At 48.5% G+C, this 22,554-nt stretch overlaps 1 protein-coding gene across 1 annotated transcript; it reads right to left on the bottom strand.

Moving 5' to 3' along the window:
• Positions 1–15,394: 15,394 nt before the first annotated feature.
• Tspo2 (translocator protein 2) lies at positions 15,395–16,704 on the bottom strand. Its single transcript, XM_035451015.1, has 3 exons — positions 16,535–16,704; positions 15,785–15,926; positions 15,395–15,571 (listed from the first exon to the last, which is right to left on the bottom strand). Exons 1-3 carry the CDS (start codon positions 16,702–16,704, stop codon positions 15,395–15,397), a joined length of 489 nt encoding a protein of 162 aa, XP_035306906.1.
• Positions 16,705–22,554: the final 5,850 nt, after the last annotated feature.

Genomic DNA, 22,554 nt, shown 5'->3' with positions numbered 1-22,554 from the left:
GGAGGAACTATGGCTGAGAAGCAGCGGGTTTGCGATGACAGCCGGGCCCTCGCGGCAGAGTCCCAAGCAGCTGTCAGCAGCTAAGCCTGGTTGGGGATGACAGCAAGAGGACCAGGCTTGGTGCTCTGCCCCTCAGCTGCACGCTTTATAACCAGGGCCCTCACCCCTCCCTCCCCTGGAGCTGTCTCTCTCATCTTTTTTTTTAACTGAATGACTGGCGGGTGACAAGGGTGGGGGAATGGAAACTCTGGCCATGTTTCTTCCCCTATTTATCAGCAGGCAGACAGGAAGCTGGCAGGTGGGGAGGGCTGGGCCAACTCTCCCCCACCTTTCCCCTCTCACCCTATGTTCTCAGGTGGCTCCTACCCTGACTCAACTGAGCTTTTGGGAAGAAGACCTGGTAGTGTTTTAAACAGGATGAGGCCTATGATGATGCAGGGAATTGTGGAGACCCAACCATGCCCGTCGGGGTAACCTGGGTCCAGTAAAGGAGCTCTTAGAGGGTATGAGATAGAAACCAATGGTTTGAAATGAGAATGTCAGTTTCTACTTTATGTTGTATATGCTTGTTGTGAGTTCAGGTTGCAGCATCAGTTGACTACTGGTCTTTTTTCTTTTAAAGCTGTGTGTGTGTGTGTGTGTGTGTGTGTGTGTGTGAGAGAGAGAGAGAGAGAGAGAGAGAGAGAGAGAGAGAGAGAGAGAGAGAGAATCTGTGAGAGCATGCTCAACTGTATGTACGGTGGCCAGAAGAGGATCCCAGGAGTGGAGTCTTCATTTATTGCTCTTCACCTATTTCTTTGAGGCAGGGTACCTCCTTAAGCCTATGTCTCACATTATCAGAATTGTACTAGAAGCCAGTAAGCCCCAGTCACCCTCAGGTCTCTGCACTGCTCTGAGCTGGGTTTGCAGGTGTTTCAAGGCCACCCAGCTTTTTCTGTGGGTGCTGGGATCCAAACTCCGGTTTTCACGATTGAGGATTCTCTCCAGCTGCTGACCACTAATCCTATAGCTTTAGGGGTACTCAGTTTACTGAGTTCCAGAGTTTCTAAATGAGCCTGGTAGTGGTTTAGTGGTTTACCCATAAAAGTGTATGTAAGACTCTCCATAGCCCTGGGAGGCAATGTGTGTTCTTGCCACACTAAACATGGGGACATTGAGACTCACAAAAGGGTTACTGTGCTTGCTTGAGGTCTTATAGACCCAAAATGGAGTTGGTAGGATTAAAATCCCATTTAGTGCAAAGGGCAAATGTTCAGACTTCATCCCCTTCATTAGTCCTGTGCTCATTTGACAAACATTTACTGAGAAGATGCTCTCTGCTGGGAATTGATCTAGGCATGGAGGTGCAGAACAGTCCAAAAAACTGTTAAGCAAAGGAGAGCCCTCTCTCATAGAGCTTGCAGGCATCAGCTGCCAAATAAGCTAAGTAAAATATGTGGTATATTTTGGTAAGTGCTGGGGGAAACAGGCAAGGAGTGTTCCAAAAATGACAAAGGATGGTATCACTTTTTAAAAGGTGTTTACTTTTTATTTGTTTGTTATAGGATCTCCTACATAGCCCAGGAACTCTCCCTGTAGACCAGGCTGGCCTCAAAACTCACAGAGATCCATCTCTTCTTCCCCAGTACTTAGATTAAAGGTGTGCACCACTAAGCCTGGATTTTCTTTTTACTTATTTATTTGTTTTAAGACAGGGTTTCTCTGTGTAACAGTTTTGGCTATCCTGGAATTTGCTCTGTAGACCAGGCTTGCCTCAAACTCAAAAAGAGTCTCCTACCTCTTCCTTCTAAGTGCTGGGATTCAAGGTATGCACCACCTTGCCTGGCTTGGCCCTTATTTTTTTATTTTTAATTGTGTGCTTATGTGTATGTCTCACTGTGTGTATACATGCATGTGAGTTCAGGTGTCTGCAGAGGTCAGAAGAAGGCTTCAGATACATTGGAGGTGAAGTTATGGGAGGTTATGAGTTACCCATGTGGGTACTGGGAATTGAACTCAGGTCTTCTGCATGAGCAATATGTGCTCTTAACACTGAGCTACGTCTCCAGCTTAGATTAGATTTTAATAGGAAAGGACTTTGGAAAGAAACAGGGAGCACTGTGAAGGAGATAAAGGAAGCATTCATATGCCTATCTAAAGGGAAAGTGTTCCCAGAGGAGGTAGAGAGGGTGGATGAGGAGGTAGGGAGAGATGTGTACAGGGGGATTTCCAGGTGTGGCTATAGAGGGTCTGAGAGTTCCTGCTGTGTTTGAGGAAGTGATAAGGGCACCTAAGTGGCTGGAGAGTCTTAGGACGGAAGCCAGAGGGAGAACAGGATGTGGATGAGCCATTGTCACTGAGCTGAGATACACATTCCACTTCTGGTTTTGCAGGATCAGTGTAGTGGTGCACAGCTGAGCTCCCAGCATTTGGGGGAAGGAGGCAGAAAAATCAGGAGTTCAAGGCCAGCACTGACTATATTCTGAGTATGAGGCCAGCCTGGGCTATTCGAGACTCTTCTAGAAGCTATAATATATCATCTATACTGTACTATACTATACCATACTATACTATACTGTACTGAGGGACTCATTAGAAGATCAATCAAACCAGACAGAGAAAGAATTGAGCTAGAATGCTAGAATGGCATTGGAGGACAGCTGAGCAGTGTGTAGCTCATGTGTTGAGTGCTTAGCAGCCCCCCAAGTTTCTATATTTGGGGTGATACAAATGCTTTAGAATTCTCAAGGAAACAAAAAAGTGGCCAAGACCACCTGCTGGTTGAAATAAGGACCCTAAAAATATTGGTTGCAGGCAGGGAGGCTGGGTACAGAACTTGGTAGAGTGCTTGCTTAGCATGCTAAAGCCCTAAGTTTGATTCCCACACCAAATTAACCAGGCATAAGTGCAGCACTGAGAAGCAGGACCAGAAGCTCAAGATCATCTTTGGCTATGTAGCAAGATTAGAACCAGCCTTACAGCCTACATGAGACTGGTTTTTTTTTTTTTTTTTAAGGTATTTTTGGGAAGTGGTCTAGGGTCAGACTACAGAAGAGAAATGTAGGATCTCAGGATGGGTGGGAAAGGAAAAACTCCCTTTTCCAGAGAGTTCGGAGCTGCTTTGTGCACCATTAGTGAGGCTCTGAGCATTTCTAGTTCCCAAGATGCTCATATTGTCTCCCTGCTATCCCATCAGAATGACTACAAATGCTACCTGAGGTTTTCTAGTAGGACAACAATTTACATGTTTGTCCTACATATTAAATTGACTACTGATAGTATTTGTGTCCGGAAATTAAAATATAAGATTTCTCAAGAGACTCAAACACAGGATGGAGGGAAGTACCCAGTCCACAATGCAATGTCAGTAACAGCTGATAAATAGCCAAGAGCATTTGTTATGACATAAGCATACAGCATTTAGATGCAAAGCATTTACTCCATTCTTCGATTTAATCAACATTTAGCGAGAGCTCCTATGTGCCAGGTGCCATAGTGAATATCAAGAATGTAGAGATGGATATGCAGGGCTTGAGTCTATAACATCTGGGGCATTAATCAGGCGTTCAAGCATGCCTCATCTCATTTAGTCTCACACGTGAATTATTGGGCTCACTTTGTAAGTTGAGGGGATGAATGCTTGGAAAGGGAAATTGATTTGCGTAAGATCAACATGGGTTTGTGTTCAGGTCTTCTGAGCCTAGGTCCAGTCTCATTTCTAGGGCTGCATCCAGGCACCTCTTACTCACCATCTCTGAAGTGTTATAAACACGAGGCTGGGAAGGATGGCTCAGTGGTAAAGGGATTACCACACAAGCCTGAGGACCAGAGTTTGTGTCCCCATAACACACAGAATGCCAGGCCTGTGTCTTCTCTCACCTACAGTTCCAGCCTCAGAAGGCAGAGATGGGATCCCCAGAGCGATCTGACCACCATGGCAAGACGTATTGTGTGCTCTGAGCGATGGAGGCTGACTCCTGATACCAGCTAGGGCACATGAGCAAATATGCCCAGACATATTTTAAAAACTGCATAAACACACACATACTATAAACACGCACAAGACATGGAAAAATAAAGCATTGTAAATACGAGTGCCTCACCCTCTTTTTAGCTATGGTGATGTGGAATAGGAGAGTCCCTGGTCTCTGGAGGATAATCCTGTCTGCTCACGGGTTCTCAGGGTAGGACTTTGTCCCTAAGGACATGTTCGTACATCTTGGTTCTCATGTATAACCTTGGCTTAGGAAGGGAACAAATCCCACCTTAGCCTGATTCAGGGTGGGAACTTAGACAACTACTTCACATCTCTGGGCCTTGGTCTCCCTCTCAAGCTACTGAGCTGTTGCTCCAAGGAATGGAGATGATGGCGTAGGGTGGGCAAAGCCCATGGGGTGCTGGTGATGAGCTCTGGCAAGAGTTTTCTGACCCTCTCCCTCCCCCATGGCTCTTAGTGACTCTGGGGGAGAGTGAAGAGGTGGCCTAGGCTGGCACTTGCTTCTATGGATAATTTCCCCCTAGACCTCTTTGGGGACTGCTCTGGGCCTTTCCCCAGACTGAGGACTGACAGCTTCCTTTTCCACTGTTCCTTTCCAGGCTCTCCTCCCCACTCCCTACCCCCAGGCTCTCTGGCCAATGCTGGCTATTTATAGCACCTCCTAGGGATCTGAATTCCTGGCTGGTCCCTGGCTCTCCTTTCCAAATCAGGTCAGTTTCTCTGGCAGGCCCGAGCGCAGCATCTAATCTGGAGAGAGGCGGGATCAGGTGCCAGGAACTTGGCTCCTCCCCATGCAGTTGCTCTATACTTTTTTTTTTTTTTTTTTTTTTTTTTTGGGCTAGCACATCCTGTCCCCTTTGAAGCCTGTGGGGGCAAGAGTCTATCAGTCCTCTTTCTGCATAGCAAGGTATTTAATTCAAGGTCACACAAGTTTAGTGGGGCGCTGAGATTCGGTGCCAGCCAGGCTTTCCCATTATGTCACGATGTGTGGAATTCAGCAGCACAAAGTGATGGCTTTTATTCTCCCTGGCTGCTAGCCTGACACTCTCCCTACCTAACTTATTCCTCATCAGGATATTTCTGGCTGACTTGTTTCGGGTGCCCGTTTTACTGACAAGGGAACTGAGTCCTGGAAGCTGAGTGACTGGTCTAAGAAGGTCCCTCTAGGGGGCTTCCAGAGCCTGGTTCTTAGCCTGCATCAGTCAGTTACTGCTGCTGCCAGGCTCCCAAGCCATCAGGGGAATGTGGTAGGGAGAGGAATAGGGGAACTGCAGAGCTCAGGAGTTCTCGCTGAGAAAGACGACTATGGAAAATATTTGGTACTGAGCAACAGTGTGTGTTGGGGTTACTGGCATGGAGACACCCCACAGTTTGGATGGAAACCAAAAGGGGGACACTGCTGGCATGTCTCCTTGGCCCCTTCTGCTGGTGGCAGTGGCTTGAAGGATCTTGGTTACAATGAGGAGAAGGTGCAGACTTCCCCCTCCAAGGCCCATTCCCCATGATCATTTCAGAAGACATTTAGAGTTCTCCTGGTGGCTGAGGAGAGGCCAGGGCCAGGCGCAGTATGTCTGGTCACTGGGTCTTGGAGGCATATAGAGCTGCTCTCACTGAGAAGGGGAGAGGCCAGCAGAGGGGCGGGCAGAAAATAGAAGCCCCATCAGGGAACCTTTAAATTCTTACTCTGTGAAAGAAGATACCTTAGGAGTGTGTTGACGAGTGGGTGTTTTATGTGTAGGGACAGCTGGGACCCTAACAGTGTGTTGCCCAGAGACCCAGTCCAGGCGCACTGCCCCTCTGGTCACTACTGAGACAAGGAACACAAACAACTATCTGGGCTGGGCACCAGACACCCCCTGGCGGGCAGGAGCCTGCCTTCTCTGGTAACCACTCTGTTGACATAAACATGAGGTGTCCAAGGCTTTGAGCCAAGGCTGGGGACAGGGGTAGAAGGCCAAGGGTCTCCCAGAGTCTGGCGCTGGGCTTGGAGAAGAGACCAAAGTCACAGGGGCAGGCTGGGTGTGTTCTGTTGCACAAAACACAATAGTTGCCTTATCTTGAGGGGCGCACTGCCCTGGGCAAACAGAGACAGTGTAGGACTGGTCCTGGTCACCATGGTCTTCCATTCCGGTGGCCACTCCTGGCACTACCCAAGCTACCTGGCAGTGCCCAGCTAGATTCTTTGAAGAAAGTGATCTGATAAGAAGTGTCCATTAGAGTGACTAATAGCATTCCTTTCTGAAGGGCGTTTGTAAGGCCAACCAGTGACTTCCTGGAGTAAGCTATGAGCTCAACAACCAGCATTTAGGAAGAGAATTTAGCCCTTAAAAGGAGAAAAGTTTTAGGATGGATACAGGTAGAAAGGCTTGGGACTTGGCTGGTTCCTACATTGGGTGGAGGGCTCAGCAACCTAAGCCCTAAACAGTGACTGGAGCCCTGACTAGACACATCTGAGGCAGCCTAACCAAGATGGCACCTTCCTGATTTTGTGCTACTAGAGGTGACTTGAGTGTGTGTGGGTATAATGGAATGCTTCCAAAATTAGGGTTCTAAAAACAACAACAACAATAACAAACAAACAACAAACAACACAAGTTGTCCTGGGCTGGAGAGGTGTCTCTGTTAAGAACATACACTATTGCAGAGGACCCCAGTTCAGTTGCCAGTGCCCCCACCAGGGTCTGTAACTCCAGTTCCAAGGGAAGCAGATGCTCTGGCCTCCAAGGGAACTGACATTTACACGCACATATCCCTCACACATGCAATTTAAGAACAAAATTCAAAAAAGTTATCTTTTTATGTTTCAGTTGTTGACCTCTGTAGGAAATACATGAGAGAAGTGACCTTTGCCCCTTGGTCCTCCTCCAAGGACCTGGCCTCTACTGCCAAAGAGCCTGAAGATATGGCTCACTTGGTAGAGCACTTGCCTAGCTTACAGGAAGGCTTGGGCTCAATGCCCCGCACCACAGGAACTCCTGTAGTGCAGCACTCCGGAGGTGGCAGGAAGTGGGTCCAAAGCTTAAGGCCATCCTTGACTACATAGCAAATTTGCAGCAGCCTAGGTTATATGAGACCTTGCTTCAAAGAAACAAAACACGCACTGTCGAGATAGCTCAGTGGGTAAAGGCAATTGCCACCAAGCTTGGTGACATGCGTTTGATTGCCATGATCCCCTTAACCTACATGGTGGAAAGAGAGAACAGACTCTTCACACGTGTTGTGACCTTGAACAAAAGCTTCCTTCAGGCAACGCCTGATCACTGCTGGTCTGAGGTCTCCCAAACCACAACACACAGTGCTGGCCCCTCAGGAGTCACAACAGACATTTTAGGCTCAGTTTCCACATGTGAATCAAGGGTGAGAATTGGCCAGTGCCAGTAACAGGAAAGATAGAAGAAAGGCTAGGCGGGTCATTGCTTTCCTGGCTGATGACTAAGTCATAGAGTGTATGAACGACCTTTTTGATACTGAAGACAAGGGCTAGAGACAGAGCTTAGCTGGCAGGGGATCCATCCCCACACTGCATAATCCAGGCCTGGTGTCCACCAGCCTGCGATCCCAGCACTGGGGTGACGAGTGTGTGTGTCCTTCTGTATATATGTTTCTCTTATTGATTGATGAATAAAAAATCTCTTAGCCAATAGCCAGGTGGGAAGCATAGGTGGGCGACCAGACCAGGAGAAGGCTGGGAAAAGGAAGGCAGCGGGAGGCTGAGGAAAGAGATGCCATGTAGCTGCCAAAGGCGTAACAGGTCTGGGCATTCTCCATTAAGCCAATACCATGTGAAAATACATAGATTAGTAGTTATGGGTTAATGATTAAGAGAGAGCTAGCCAGTAAGAAGCCCTAGCCATCAGCCAACAGTTTAGAAATAATATAGCGTCTGTGTGTTCATTGGGGCAAAATGGCTGAGAGACCTGGCTGGAAAAAAAAAAAAAAAAAAAAAAAAAAAACCTCTAGCAACACTGGGGAAGTGGAGGCAAAAGAGTCATGAACTCAAGCACATCCTCCTATCCTGGACTACATAGAGAGATCAGGACTACTCTGGGATATATGAAATTCTGCCCCAACACATACATACAAACACAGACAGACAGACAGACAGACAGACACAGGCACACACACACGGACACACGGACACATACACATGGACACACACATACATAGACACACACACACACACACACACAGAGAGAGAGAGAGAGAGAGAGAGAGAGAGAGAGAGAGAGAGAGAGAGAGAGAGACTTCCTGGCCTTTTTTTTTTCTTACCTTTCTTTTATGGTTTGAATATAGACTACTGCCTGTAGTCTTCCTGTTGAACTCTTGGTCTCCAGCAGGTGGTGCTGTTTTGGGAGGGTCTGGAAACTTTGGGAAGCAGGGCCTAATTGTAGGTGACTATAGATGTGTCTTTGAGGTTATACCTGGTCCTAGATTCCTTCTCTCTCTGCCTCTTGTCCACTGTGAAGGGAAGAAATTCTTCTGTCACCTGTTCCCACACCTATGATATTCTGCCCAAGCATATGGGACAAGCACATGGTGGAGCTGACCCTCTGAAGTTGTTAATGAAAATACAACCCCCTCTTCAAATTGTCCTCTCAGGTGTTTTGGTCATAGCAATGAGAAAGCTAACTGAAAACACTTTCTGTCAGTTGTCACACAGCTGCAGAGAAGTTAGCTACAGACCGAGACTGGCTCAAACTATATACCATCCCTCTTCCTATTTTGTGTATTCTTGAAGATTTGTATTTATGTGTCTCTCTCAGCATGTGCTTATGTATGTTTATATGTATATATGTGAATAGGCATGCCATATATATGTGGGAGCCAGAAGAGTGTATCAGATAGTCTGGAGCTAGAGTTACAGGTGGCTGTGAGCCACTCCGGGTGGGTTCTGGAAACTGAACTCCAGTCTTCTGCAAGGATGTTAAGTGGTCTTATCTGCTGAACCATCTCTCCAGCCCCTGTTTTGTATATTTCATGTTGTTTTCCTATAGATTAGGAAGGGCACCAGGACCCAGAAACAGGTTTTTGTTTTTTGGTGGGTTAAAGAGTTGTTTATTTTAATTTAGGCATATATGTGTGTGTGTTCATGTGTACCACTTGCATGCAGGTGCCCATGGAAGCCAGTAACAAAGAGTCCTCCAAGGGTGCTAAGCCCAAATTAAGCTTCCATGGCAGGCTACGTGTCCAAAGCTAGAGCATCAAGACCCAGGCTTATGTCTTCTTGTCCTGAGTTAGATCACAGCATCTTGGAGGGTCAGCGTGATATCTATATCAGCAAATATTGTAGTGTCTGTGTGAGATGACGACGACAGCAATGGCAAGGGGAAGTAGTTCCCAGGTATTCGTGTGTCCAGAGCATAGCATCAATATGCTATGAGAATGGAGTCATTGTTCCGGTCTGGTTAGATGGCTCAGTGGGTAAAGTTGCTTACCATCAAATCTGATTACCCGACTTCTATATCCAAAACCCACAGGGGAAAGGAGGGAAGCAGCTCTAACAGGTTACTCTCTGACCTCTGCAAGCACCCCGTATACATAAAGAAATGTAATAAAATATTTTTTAAAAATGAAAAATGTACTGTTTTTCCCAGGGCTACCCTCTGTCAATCAGTGTTTTCAGCTAAGATTTATGTTTGGCTTCTATCATTGGGAGGCCTGCTCTTTCCTAAAGGGAAACCGAGGAGCCCTGGACCTGGGGAGAGAGGAGGTAGGGAGGGACTGGCTGAGGGGGTGGGGGTGGGCTGTGGTCCTGATGCATTGTATAAGAGAAAGATAAATAAAAAGAAAACAAAACCAAAACCCAGACCAAAAGCAACAAAAAGGTTTTACATTTTAATTACATTTCTCTCTCTCTCTCTCTCTCTCTCTCTCTCTCTCTCTCTCTCTCTCTCTCTCTCTGTGTGTGTGTGTGGGGGGCATGTTGTCACAGTGTACATGTAGAGGTTAGAGGTGAAGTTGTGGGAGTCAGTTCTCTCTTTCTACCATGTGGGCCTGGGGATCAAACTTGGCAGCAAGTCTCTTTACTTGAGCCCTGTCACTGGCCCCGGTTAAAACTGTTTGAAAAGTTAGACATGGGACTGGACAGATGCCTCAGCCATTGCAAGTGCATTCTGCTCTGCAGAGGACCCAAGTTCCACTCCCAACATCCCCATCAGGTGTCTGACAACCACGTTCCTCCACTTCCAGGGAATCCAGTGCTCTTTGACTTCCATGGGCACCTGCATGCAAGTGGCACATATGAACACACACATATGCCTAAATTCAAATAAACAACTCTTTAATAAGTTACATGTATAAACAGAGCAATAAACAAAACAAAGTTGTTAGCTTTTCAGTGCTGTGGATGGGATTTTCCAGGCCTCACTCATGCTAGGCAGGTCCCCACTACTGAGCTAGCCCCAGTTCAGGTTTTAATAGCTCTCTTGACATACAGACAAATCCAAACAAACGTAGGACATCAAAAGCCAGTCATTTTGGCCCTGTGGCAATAGTCAGGCTAGCTCACCGATCCGAGGAGGTGACTCCTGGCTCTTAGGACATTTGGGAAGTACAGCTGGTGCCTCGGAGGAGCCTGGTGCTGTATCTCAAAACTCTGGCTGCTTGTTAAACGGTGGCTTCCTGAGTTCTGTGCTAGAACCTCTAACATCGACTGAGTCTTCTCTCTGTGCTGCTCACCCTTTCTCCCATCATTCCATTCACTGTCTCCACAAAGCTGCAAGATTTTGCAGATGAGAAATCTGAAGGCCAGCTGCTGGGAAGTCATGCTGGCCAAGTTAATGAATGACAGAGTTGGATTCTGTGTATTAATTAGCTTCCATCACCCGAGGAAACACCTGTGAAGTCAACTTCAAAGGGGAGCAGGCTTCTTTGGGTTCTCTGCTTTTGAGGCTTCAGTGTGTGACTGGCTGGCTCCATTACTACAGGCCCATGGCAAGGCTGAACATCATGGCAGCAGTGTATGGTGGGGAAGGCTGTTCACCTCATAACAGAAAGTAATGAGGGGGGGTGGGGAGGAGGGAGGGAGGAGAGGCTTGCAGTGACCAACTCCTTCCTATTAGCTGTCCCCGGCTCTCATAGTGCACACAGTTGTGACTCTATCAACAGATTAATCCATTGATGAGGTTAAACTCCAAGCTCTCATCACCTCTGACCTCTGACCTCTGACTCAAAGAGGACCATAACGTTGTAAACCGACCTTCCCTGTAAAAAAAGCCACCCCTGTGCTGAAGACTGGCTGATTAAGACTTCCTGCCTGGGGAAAGTTGGGATGGTGCAGATCTAGAGTCAAGCTATTTCCAGCTAGTCACTGTAACCGCCATTCTCCATGCACCCCTGCACCTGACCTCACCTCCTTGTGGTTCAGAGGTAAATCCTTTTGGAACGTCTTCAAGGACTAATGGCTACCCCCAGGCCCGAAACCGAGAATGTCATCAGACAGCAACTGGGACCTACAGCAGAGATGTCCACACACTGACCACCTGCCCACTGTACTCACCAATATGTTTGCAAGTGATTACAACTTTCTTGTCCTGTTGCTGTAAAAACCTCGGGAAGCCGTTCCCACAGTGGACCGTGGAATTTGGGGACCCTGACTGTGGTCCTGGGTCAAGCTCACTCATATTTGATTCCAGGATATATATATATATATATATATATATATATATATATTATATATTCTTATTCCCTTTGAGTTAAGAGCTGTGGGGTTTGTTGTTTGTATACCTGTGGAGGCAATGTGTTCGTTCATATGCGTGTGGAGGCCAGAAGGCGATCTTTGTGTTTTCAACTGCTCTCATACCTTACCTAATAAAGAAAAAGATTTATTTATTTTGCTTTATGCGTGTGAGTGTTTTGCCTGCTATGTATGTATGGGCAATGCTTTTATGCCTGGTCCCAGCGGTGGTCAGAAGAGGGCAACAGATCCTTTGGATTGGAGTTACAGATGTGAGCTGCCACATAGGTGCTGGGAACCAGACCCACATCCTCCGCAAGAGCAGCCAGTGCCCTTAACTGCTGAGCCAACTCTCCAGTCAAACCTTATTATTTTAATTAGTTGATTTGTTTTTTAAGATGGGCTTTTACTATGTAGGCTCTCCTTGAACTCCCAGAGATGTGCTTGCTTCTGCCTCCTGAGTGCTGGGACCAGAGGCATGTACTACTACACCCAGCTTCTACATTATTATTATTGTTGTTGTTGTTGTTGCTGTTGTTGCTAGGATCTTTCATTGAATCATAGGCCATGCTCCTGCCTCTTCATCCCGGCATTGTGGTTACAGAGGTGTATGAGGGTTATATGCTTGGCTTTTCTGCAGGTGCCAGGGATAAGAATTCAGGTGTTCATGCTTTCACAGTAAACAGTTTATAACCCTGTGCTTTTGTATAAGTACCTTCTATATATGAACCAGGGGTACATTTCACAGCTGAACCATGAGAGTCTGCCTATTAGCCACTGAGCTCTACTGCCCTCACTCCATGGGGGTGGTCTGGCTCTCAGGGCCCAGTGGGCTAGAGTCTGTGGCCATCAGGTATCAGGTCACCAGCCACACTGTGGGAAACACTGTGGGAAGCAAGGCCCTACAGAGATTCATCATCTGGCTGCAGATTAGAATCACAAGAAGTTCTAGAACTATATAAACCTTTCTTTTTTTCATTTCATCCAAAGGCAAGAGTGAGATTGGGAGTGGTGGTGGGGGGACAGTGACATTTTATCTTTAAAGATTTATTTATTATGTATACAGTATTCTGCCTGCATGTATCTCTGCAGGCCAGAAGAGGGCGCCAGATCTCATTACAGATGGCTGTGAACCACAATGTGGTTGCTGGGAATTGAACTCAGAACCTCTGGAAGAGCAGGCAGTGCTCTTAACCTCTCAGCCATCTCTCCAGCCCATGGGAGGGGGCAGTGACATTTTGATTTTCCTCTTTCAAAGTGTGACAATGTGTCCATTTACTGGTTCATTCAGTTCATCCAAGAGAGTATCTGGAGAGACAAAGGTGGGTGGACCTCATGTTTGCTCTGCTGGTGCACAGGTGAGCTGCCGGGCTGGGTGGAGCGTCCTTTGATGGAGGAAGGGAGAGTGCCCGCCCGCCCGCCGGTCCTGTGGCTGTGGGAGCTCTCTTCTCAAATGCTGCTGCTGCCTGGGGCCCTTCCTTTGGCAGATGTTTGACTCCTTCCTCACAGGTCTCATTTTGTTTCAGATTCCAAATGGAGCTCACAGACCCCCTGAGTACAGGAGTTAGGCTCTGAGAGGTGATCCAAGTCCAGAGCCCTTGATCTTCAGTGGTGGAAATGGTGAAGAGCCTGATCAACGTGCGGATGCCAGGAGCCCAACCTCAAACTTACAAAGTCAGGCTTGTAATTGGCTCTCCTAAGTGCTCCAAAGTAGCCTGTTGCTCACACCTAGGGTCTTCAGCCCTGGCCTAGGGAAGCCCCGGAGTGGGTATCCCACAAACAGTGATGCCCAGGCCATCCCTGGAGTGTCTGGTTAGTATTAGAAGCTCTTGAGCTGGGCATGTTGGTTGATGCATGCAATCCTTGAATTCTGGAGGAGGAAGCAGCAGGAACTTGAGTTTCAGGCTAGCCAAGGCTACATAGCCACAGACAGGGGCAAAGAAGATAGCTCAGTGGTTAAATGCTTTCTGCGCACCTGGGAGGACTTTGGGAAAGCCAAACACCAGCGGGACATAGGAGCCAACTGTAATACTAGTCTTAGAAGGCAGAGACGGGATTCTCCCGGCAAGCTGGGATGTGATTGAGAGACACTGCTTCAGCAAATAAGGTGAGAACTCATCAGCTCAGGCCTCCACAGGTGTGAGGACACAGGTATACCCCTCTAGATGTACTCCCACAGACATGCATAACACACACACACACACACACACACACACACACACGAGGAGCCATAAACAACTCCCCAGTGATCCCATCCCACTTCCATTCATGCCTCATGCAGACCCCTTGTTGCAAGATATCTGGGCCCCCTAGTTTATCATGCATAGGGGTCAAGGGCACAGCCTACTACTGTCTCCTAGCATGAGGGCTGCCAGACAGAGGCAGACACAAAATATCAAACAGAGGCAGACACAAAATAAGAGGAGGGAGGAGAAAATGAAAAAGTCATTGAGGTGATCTAGAAAGCAGAAGCTAAGGTTGATCAACAAGTTCCTGCTGCCCTCACCTCTCAGCACCCTGCCCTCACCTCTCAGCACCCTGGGGCTCACCCCACTTCAAACTCCTCCTTATAAATAGCAGTGAACAGACATTAATAATTAAAAACAAAGGAGTCTAGGAAAAGAAAAAACAGCTGTTAGCTAATCAGAGATCATCTCAATGATCTTAGCATGACATATATAATGAGAGGTACAGTTACATCATCTATCTATACATTCTATAAAATATATTATGTACTTACTGTATCTATCCTCTTTACATGTATATTTATGTGTTTATTTGTGTGTGTGTGTGTGTGTGTGTGTGTGAGAGAGAGAGAGAGAGAGAGAGAGAGAGAGAGAGAGAGAGAGAGAGAGAGAGAGAGAGCAAACCTATGTGGAAGCCAGGGGACAATCTGTGGCATTTGGTTCTCTCCTTCTGCCATGTGGGGCTTGGGATACAACTCAGTTGTCAGGTGGTCTCAGACACTTACCTGCTGGCTCATGCTGGCTCCTCTGTAGTCCTTTTCACTTAGTTTTCCTTATATTCCTTTTAATTGATGTTTCAAAATTTTATTTTTTAATTTGCTTGGTAGCCAGGATGACTTTGAATTCATTTCCTGAATGCTGCTGGGGTTACAGGAGTTCACCAACACTCTAGGCAAGACTGTTTTTATTTGTTTATCTATTTGGGGTGTGTGTGTGTGTGTGTGTGTGTGTGTGTGTGTGTGTGTGTGTGTGCACGCGTGCGCGTGCACATATATTTCCATGTGTGTTTATGTGTGTGTGTCACAGTGCTCATGTAGAGGTCAAAGGTCAACTTTTGGGAGTTAGTTTTTTCCCTTCACCATGTGGTTCCTGTTTCTGTTTTGGTGGCAAGGGCTTTACCTGCTGAGCCATCTTACTGGCCCAAGATTCTGTTTTTGAGGTATGTGCTAAATGCTGGGCTGGGGGAGGCATGTGAGAGGGGCTATGCTGGCCACCCTCCCGGGCATGTGTTCCCACACCCCACTGGTCACTCCTACAGAAGGGCTCCCACTCTGCAGCCCCAGATGCTGCGTGCCGATGTCCACCTTACATCACACCCTCAAAGTCAACAGCAGGATTTTATTATGCGACAGAAGGTGCCCCCTCTTTTCTATTTCTCTGAATTCAGATCCAGGAGGATGGTCACATCAAGTGTCCCCAGCTCCACAACCACCCCTCCCACTCACCATCCTCCCTCCTCTCCTGTACCCTGGTGCCTCAGTTGCTCTTCTCAGATGGCTAAGGCTGGTACGCTGGACATAGGCTGTCCCTCCACAGGCGGTAGGTGATGGCAGTAGTCACAGTGAGCCAGGCCAGGTAGGGCAGCAGGAGCAGAGCAGCCAGCTTGTTGATCGGCTGCCAGATAAGCACCATGCTCGCCACCAGCCCATAGAGCAGCAACAGGTCTAAGAGGGCCTGGGCAGAAATGTCAGGAGGGTGTAGCCATGTTGTGTCAAGAGTCAGAACCCTCTGCCTTTCTACAGGACCCTGACCCAACAAATCCCATCCCTGGGGCACTGTGCACACTGTAGGAATTGCATACAGGTCACTTGCTGGTCCCTGATATTGACTGTCTGATGTGGGGCCCTGTAGTTTCATGTTCTCCTCCCATCATGGAGTACCACTTACCAGCCCAGGGTTGTTGGCTGTCAAGAAGAGCATCAAGAAAGTCCAACTGAGGGTGAGCTGCAAAGTATAGAGGCCAAGGGGCAGTGCTAGGGGCCACCGGAAGCCCCCTCCCAGGTCCTTCCACACCAGGTAGGAGGCATAGCTGCAGAGAGAGGGTGTTCTGTAGGATCCGGGCCCTCTGGCATAAGATCTTTTGGCTGTCAAGGAGTACCCTGAGCCTGGCATGTGGGCAGGTGGGTGCAAGCATCATTTGAGGGCTAAGGGAGGGCTAGAGAGATGGCTCAGCAGTTAAGAGCACTTCCTGCCCTTCCAGAGGACACAAATTTGGTTCCCAGCACCCTTGCCAGGTGGTTTATAACTTCCTGTATCTGCAACTCCAGAAGACCTGATGCCTTCTTCTGGATTCCATAGACATTGCTGCACAGCATGCATTCACACAGACAGACAGACAGACAGACACAGACACAATCACCCATGAAAATAAAATAAATCTTGAGAGTCAAGGGAGAATTGGTGGGAGAATTTGGGTGAGGGAAATTGGGTGTCTTGGGGAGAAGGCTGGGAGGATTAAAGAAGGTGAGGGGATTGGAGAACTTGTTAGGATATTAGGCATGTAGGGCATTCTGCTTGTGAGACCCCTACTTGGAGAGAAACAATGGGGTGCCATCCATTTGGAGCCCAGTGTACAGCACAAGCTCATACACAGGGCAATTTGCTTTCACCCGGCAGATACCAAGGTCACACACTCACCCTATGACAGAGTAGATGGTCGCCCATACAAGCAATATGACCTTGTGGGGTGGGCACCACAGCTTCCTCTCATCCTCACACCAACTGGTTGTCTGATTATGAGTGAACATGCAAATCAGGATGGGTCCCAGGAGGGGCACACCCACAAAGACAGGCCCTTGAAGCTTCATTCACCACATAGAGGCAACAACCTGGGGAGGCAGAGAGCAAGTTGGGATGAGTCTTCCTCGGTCTGTCTCCTGGGCCTTTAAACCTTGCGATTACCTAGCCAGATTGGCGGTTCCCCTGCCTTGAGCCCAGTTCCAGTCGTGACCTCTGAACCATCTCCAGCTCCCACTACTCTGCTATTTGCTGGCACCCATGGCCTTATGTTCCCCACATTCACCACTCATGCAGCCTCTGGGGAGCACAGTTCAGCATCAGCAATTGCTCTGAGTCAAAGGCTTCCTTTTCTCCGTGGCCATCTGACTTCTGGAAGTCAGGACCAGGCTTGATCTTTATCTCCCACCAGGGCAGCACCTGGTCAGGCAGATAGCAAGCCTGTGTCTCAAGGACTGTGCCTCACAGAAACTGACAGAAACATCCTGGAGGGGGTAGGGAGTTTATGAGGCTTGTTCATTGGTTCACAAGGCTGGACTTAGCTGGGACCATTTCTTTGATTTTCTGTCAGTGCATTTTCTGAGGTGAATAGATGTTTGTCTGCATCTTCCCAGGAAAAGACACATGGCAACCATGTTCTGAGTGCAGGAGCCAAGGATTGCTGGGCCAATTATAACCCCAGTTGCCCCACTCATCTGCCCCATTCTTATCTCATTAGACCAGACTGGAACACTCACGAGATCCACCCAGGCTGGTCGGCCCAACCTCAGGCACCGCCAACCGACGCTGTGGGTCCTTTCTAGGAAGTATTTAATTCTCACCTGCTCCTGGAGCATTAGAGATGTGGTCTGTGTTTCCCCATTCCCACAGGTCTGGTCTGCAAGCACAGGTGTTCAGATTTCTTGTGGTTTGACTCTCAAGGACACAACAGCCTGGTCTTTGGCAGGGAAAAAAAAAAAAAACAAAACAAAAAACAAAAACAAAACTGTTATTCTCATTTGCATGTTGCTTTCTTTGTATGCCATTTTCATGGGGGCCAATGTTTAGGCCCTCCTCCAACTAAGGTCCCAGTCAGTATCAATCTTCTCACTTGTTTTTGTATTTCAGTTTCTGTCTTAGATCAGTGGAATTTGACAGAAATAAAAATGTGATTGTTTTCAGTGCCCTTTCCTATCATAGGTCAGGGACAAGTTCTGGAGATGCCTGGGATGGGGGCTGAGCTTCACACCTCTCTGCATTTTTCTGTTTGGTTCTCCCTGCTTCTCTCCCTGTCTCCATTTTTCCTTTTGAATCCGATGCTGGAGGTCTCCCTCAACGACCATGCCCATACTCTCTTCTGTTCCCAGGCCTCCCTCACTTACCTCAGACACACATCTCTCAGGCTGGATGCCTAATGACAAATGACCCGTATAAGGCAGAAGAGGGTGAGGGACTGGAGAGGGGTGGAGCTGGGCTCCTGCTTGGTCTGCCTTTCTCAGATGAAAGGGGAGGTGACTTTGCTGGGGAGTCTTTGTTGCTGTTTGCATGAAGGCTCCCGTCCACACACCCAATCCCCGTTTGTGTGTGTGTGTGTGTGTGTGTGTGTGTGTGTGTGTGTGTGTGTGTGTGTTATCGGGGATTAAATGAGCTCAGGACTTCATGTCTGCTATCAAACACTCTACTGCTCCTCTTCCCCTCCTTTGGCCCCTCGTCTCAGTTCTTTCATGGGTCTTTGGAGGAGGCCCCCCCGATGGACTAGTTCAGAGTTTGACATTGAAATCTGGACCTTCTGTAACAGCCCAGCCTGGAGCTACAATCCTACTGGTACCCATGGTCTCTGTGACCCAGCTCTGTGTCCCTGGGGATGACCAGGCCCCCCCAGATTTCCCTTGACAATCTTCTGGAACACGATTGTCTCCATTTGAGGCAAGCACCAGCTTTGGAGATGAGTTCACCATCCATGAATACAGCCTCCGACTTCAGCTGGCCTGTTTCCGCCTGGCTGGAGTTTGGCAAGTCTTCCCCAACCCCCAAGCACTTTGTGTCTCAGAGATGAAAGCTGCAGGTGGAGGAGGTGGGCGGGGCGTCTGGGTAGGAGTGGCTTGGTGCTCCCTCCCAGCCACCCCGAAAAGGGACAGGGTACAGTGTCCCCGTTGGCTGGCCTAGTCTTCTGTGTGACTCGGGCAGCTTTGTGTAACAAAGACAGCTGCCTCCCTGTTTGTCCCCCATCTGAGTTCTGAGCACCCTTCCTTGCCTGTCCTTTAGGCACCAGGTCACCCTTGCGGGGCTGGCTGCTCTCCACGGGTCCCTGGTGATACCCACTGGGGCTCCCTGGGGTGTGTTTGTCTCACCATCCCTGGCATCTGCACCCAGGAATGGAAGCAGAGGGGAGGGGGATGTGAGACTAGAGAATAATTAACTAAAAGAGGAAAGAAGAGGAAGCCATTTCTATATGTTCTTTCATGTGTACTTATATGCACACGTGTGTGCAGGTAAATGTGTGTGGATGTGGATGCGGGGTATGTTATGTGCACATGGAGGCCGGAGGGCAGCCCTGAGTGCCAGCTCTCTCTCTCAGTTGGAGTCCACAATTTTCTTTTTCTTTTTGTGAGGCAGGCTCTCTCCCCAGTCTGGAGCTGACCAAGTCTGCTGGTTGCCTTGACTGTCAGTAGGCTCTGGGTTCCATCTGTCTCCACCTCCCCAGCTCTAGAGTTATGAGTGTCTTTTATGTGGATTTGGCCGTTGAACTCAGGTCCTTGAGCATGCAATGCAAACATTGTACTGACTGAGCCATTTTCCCAGACCAAAGTTTCTTCTTTTCTTTTTAAGTTGTATCGAGGAGCTGGAGACAATTCAGTGGTTAATAGAATTTGTGGCTCTTGCAGAGGACCAGAACTCAGATCCCAGTACCCACATCAAGTGGCTCACAGCCGCTTATAACTCCAGCTTCAGGGGATCTGATGCCCTCTTCTGGTCTCTGAAGGCTCCCACATACAGGATAGGTGTGTGCATGCACACACACAATCACACACACAAATAAAACAAAATAAAACAAAAATAAACATAAAACACACACAAATAAAAATGAATAAAAACATTAAAATTGTATTGATTGATTGATTCACAGTAACTATATATTTATTGGGTATAATGCAAGATGTCTTGATACATGGATCCATTTTGTAATGAACAAATAAAAGTAATTAGCATATTAATTTCCTCAAACATTTATCACTGAAGTTGTGAGAACAGTCAAAATCCTGTTTTCTAACTATTTCAAAATGCTTGGCCCACTGTTAACTGTGGACACACTGCTGTACTGCAGTCTCACAGAGCACCAGAGCTTATTCTATAAAAAGGCAACCCATTGACCAGCATCTCCCACCTCCTGCTTCCGGCTCTTCCCAGGCTTTCCCATGTTTATTGCAGCGCTGTTCACAAAAGCCAAGATGTTCAGTGGATGTAAGAGCCCATGGAAAGGGGCTGGTGCTGAAGAGGCAGACAGCCGCAGTCGGGCGGCCAACTCCCCACCCCTAGAGGGTTTTCATTCTAGAGGCTCGCCTCCTGGGCTATGCTCTCCAGGACTCAGAGCCTTGAGACTTACAGCACTAACTCCAGCTCCCCCCCGCCCCCCCAGGACAGCGTCCCAACAAACTCTGCGGGGGGGGGGGCGAGGAGCAGACACGTGAGTTCATCACTCTGTACCTGTGCGATCTCCCCATGCAGAAAGGACTGAAAAGAAACTCTCGGTGCGTGGACCGGTTACACTGGCTCTCCCGGAAGGATCTTTGAGCTTCGGTCTCCAGTCCAGACCCCGTGGAAACAGCGGTTGTGTTTGAACAAGATTCCCAGGTGAGTCCTGAGCGTCTCAGTAATCTGATACCTCTGGCGAAGGTTCCCTCCTCTTCTGTCATACTAGCAGCCTTAGACCGCTGCTCCCCAGCAGAGGGCACTGTGAGGAGGGGGCTTCTAGACGCAAGGCGTGCACCAAAGCTGCCTCCCTTTCCCCTCCCTTCCAGACCTGTTCTGGGAAGTGTACTGACTCCCATGCTTCACCTGGACTTTGCCAATAGATAGACAAGACACTTTCCGCCACCCCCCACCCCCGCTTAGCGTGACAGGAGGCAGGACGCTGCCGGGAAGTGACAGGCCACACCTGCCTGGATTCCCCGCCCAAGTCCACTTGTCTGGTGGCCTGGAGACAGGTCTGGTTGGCCTCTCCGTTTCTTAGAGAAGGAACTATTGCTTCTGGACGAGCTAGAGGCCTCTGGGAACAAGCCTACATTAAGGTGAGCACCCCGAGGGCAGCCTCAAGGGGATGGGCATGGCTAAGGGGCCCAGGTAAGAGCCAGGTCCCCTTAGCCAGTCTGCCACCTTGTGAGGACCCTCTGTAGGGGCCGGGGGAGAAGGAGCCAGTGCTGGCTGGTGTCAGGAGCAGGGGGATGAGTCTTGGTTTGGTGGAAATGTATAGTGTGCTTATGAATGCTGTCCATGAGCAGTGTGTGGCCTCATTCATTCTGTCTTGTGGTTTTTGTTGTTTTCCTGGTACTACGGCTTGTATCCAGAAACTTGGGCATACAGACAAGTATTCCATCACTGAGGTACATTCCCCAATCCTCTTTTTACTTTTTATATTTGTTTGTTTGTTTGAGGTAGAGTCTCACTATGAAGCCCCCTGGGTTGTCCTGCAGCGCACTACCAGGCTGGCCTCAAACTCATAGAGATCTTCTTGCCTCAAACTCATAGAGATCCACCTGCCTCAGCCTCCTAAGTGCTGAGATTAAAGGTGTGTGCCCCCATGCCGGGTCCTTACTTTTAAAGACAGACTTTTATTGCATTGCCCAGGATGGCCTCGAACTTTCCGTATGCTCAGGCCAGCTTTGACTTTGTGATCTTCTTCCTGTAGTAGCTGGGATGATGGGCTTGCACCGCCAAGCCCAGCCCAGGCCAGTGGTTTCCCTGAACTCTATCAGGCAATATAGTGAGAAGCAGTGAGGTGGGGAGGGCTGAGTGTCTACAAGACAGGAACAGATTTTTGCAGTAGGATTCTGGATCTAAGGTCCCTATTCTTAGGACAGGTGATGACAGTACTCTCATGACCCTGGTTTTAGGGAAATGCTACCCAGAATGCTCTGGACTCGAGACAGACAAGTTGGAAGAATTGGCTTCTGAGGAGTCAGGAGTTGGAGAACACGGTGAATTTGTGGTGTTGTAGGCTCTTCCCCTAAAGTTTGGCTCTTTTCCCTTCTGGGAGCAGAGGAGGGATGGAGTGAAGGCTAAGGGAGTCTGGAAGAGTGGTCAGCTAGCCCCAGGCTTGAGCTGGGGAGAGTTGAGTTGCGGCAAGCCAGGGTGCTGTATACTATCTACTAACTTTCCAGGTGGGGCAGCTGGGCAAGGGGACCTGGCCCAATGCCGTGGAGCGGATTTGGACTCTGTTCTTCCGAGGTCCCAAGGAGGCTGTTGTTATAGAAACAGAGTTGTTTCTCTCCTTTAGTTCTCTTTTATCAGCCATTCCTGCCACTGGAACCTTGGTGTGCAGGGCACAAATGTCATGACTTGCCATGGAACCCAGAGATGCCTTTACTCTTTTTCAGCTCCCTCTAATTCCTCCTTGTCCTTCTCCTCCTCCACCCACCTTCCCTCCTCCTCCTGTTTTTCCTTTCTTGTTTTTATTTACTTATTTTTATTTTATGTGTACAGTGTTTTGCCTGCATGTGTGGATGTACACCATGATCATGTAGTGTCCACAGAGGCCAGAAGCGGGTGTTTGATCATTTGGGTCTGGAGTTACAGATGGTTGTGAATCCCATGTGGGTGCTGGGAATCAAACTCAGGTCTTCTGAAAGCCACTGCTCTTATCCACTGAGCCATTTCTAGGCCCTTCCTCCCTCCCTCCCTCCCTCCCTCCTCCCTCCCTCCTCCTCCCTCCTCCCTCCCCCTCC

Source organism: Cricetulus griseus (assembly GCF_003668045.3).
Source record: "Cricetulus griseus strain 17A/GY chromosome 1 unlocalized genomic scaffold, alternate assembly CriGri-PICRH-1.0 chr1_0, whole genome shotgun sequence".
Classification (NCBI taxonomy): Eukaryota; Metazoa; Chordata; class Mammalia; order Rodentia; family Cricetidae; genus Cricetulus; species Cricetulus griseus.
This window is presented reverse-complemented; position numbering and strand designations above follow the sequence as displayed.

Bases quoted from the DNA above. Each gene is read 5' to 3' on its own strand.
- Tspo2 (XM_035451015.1), bottom strand. From the start codon at position 16,704: ATGAAGCTTCAAGGGCCTGTCTTTGTGGGTGTGCCCCTCCTGGGACCC. The intron at 15,927-16,534 runs GTGAGTGTGTGA...CTCTCTCTGCAG, and splicing joins ACCATCTACTCTGTCATAGG to CTATGCCTCCTACCTGGTGT. The intron at 15,572-15,784 runs GTAAGTGGTACT...ATTTCTGCCCAG, and splicing joins CAGCCAACAACCCTGGGCTG to GCCCTCTTAGACCTGTTGCT.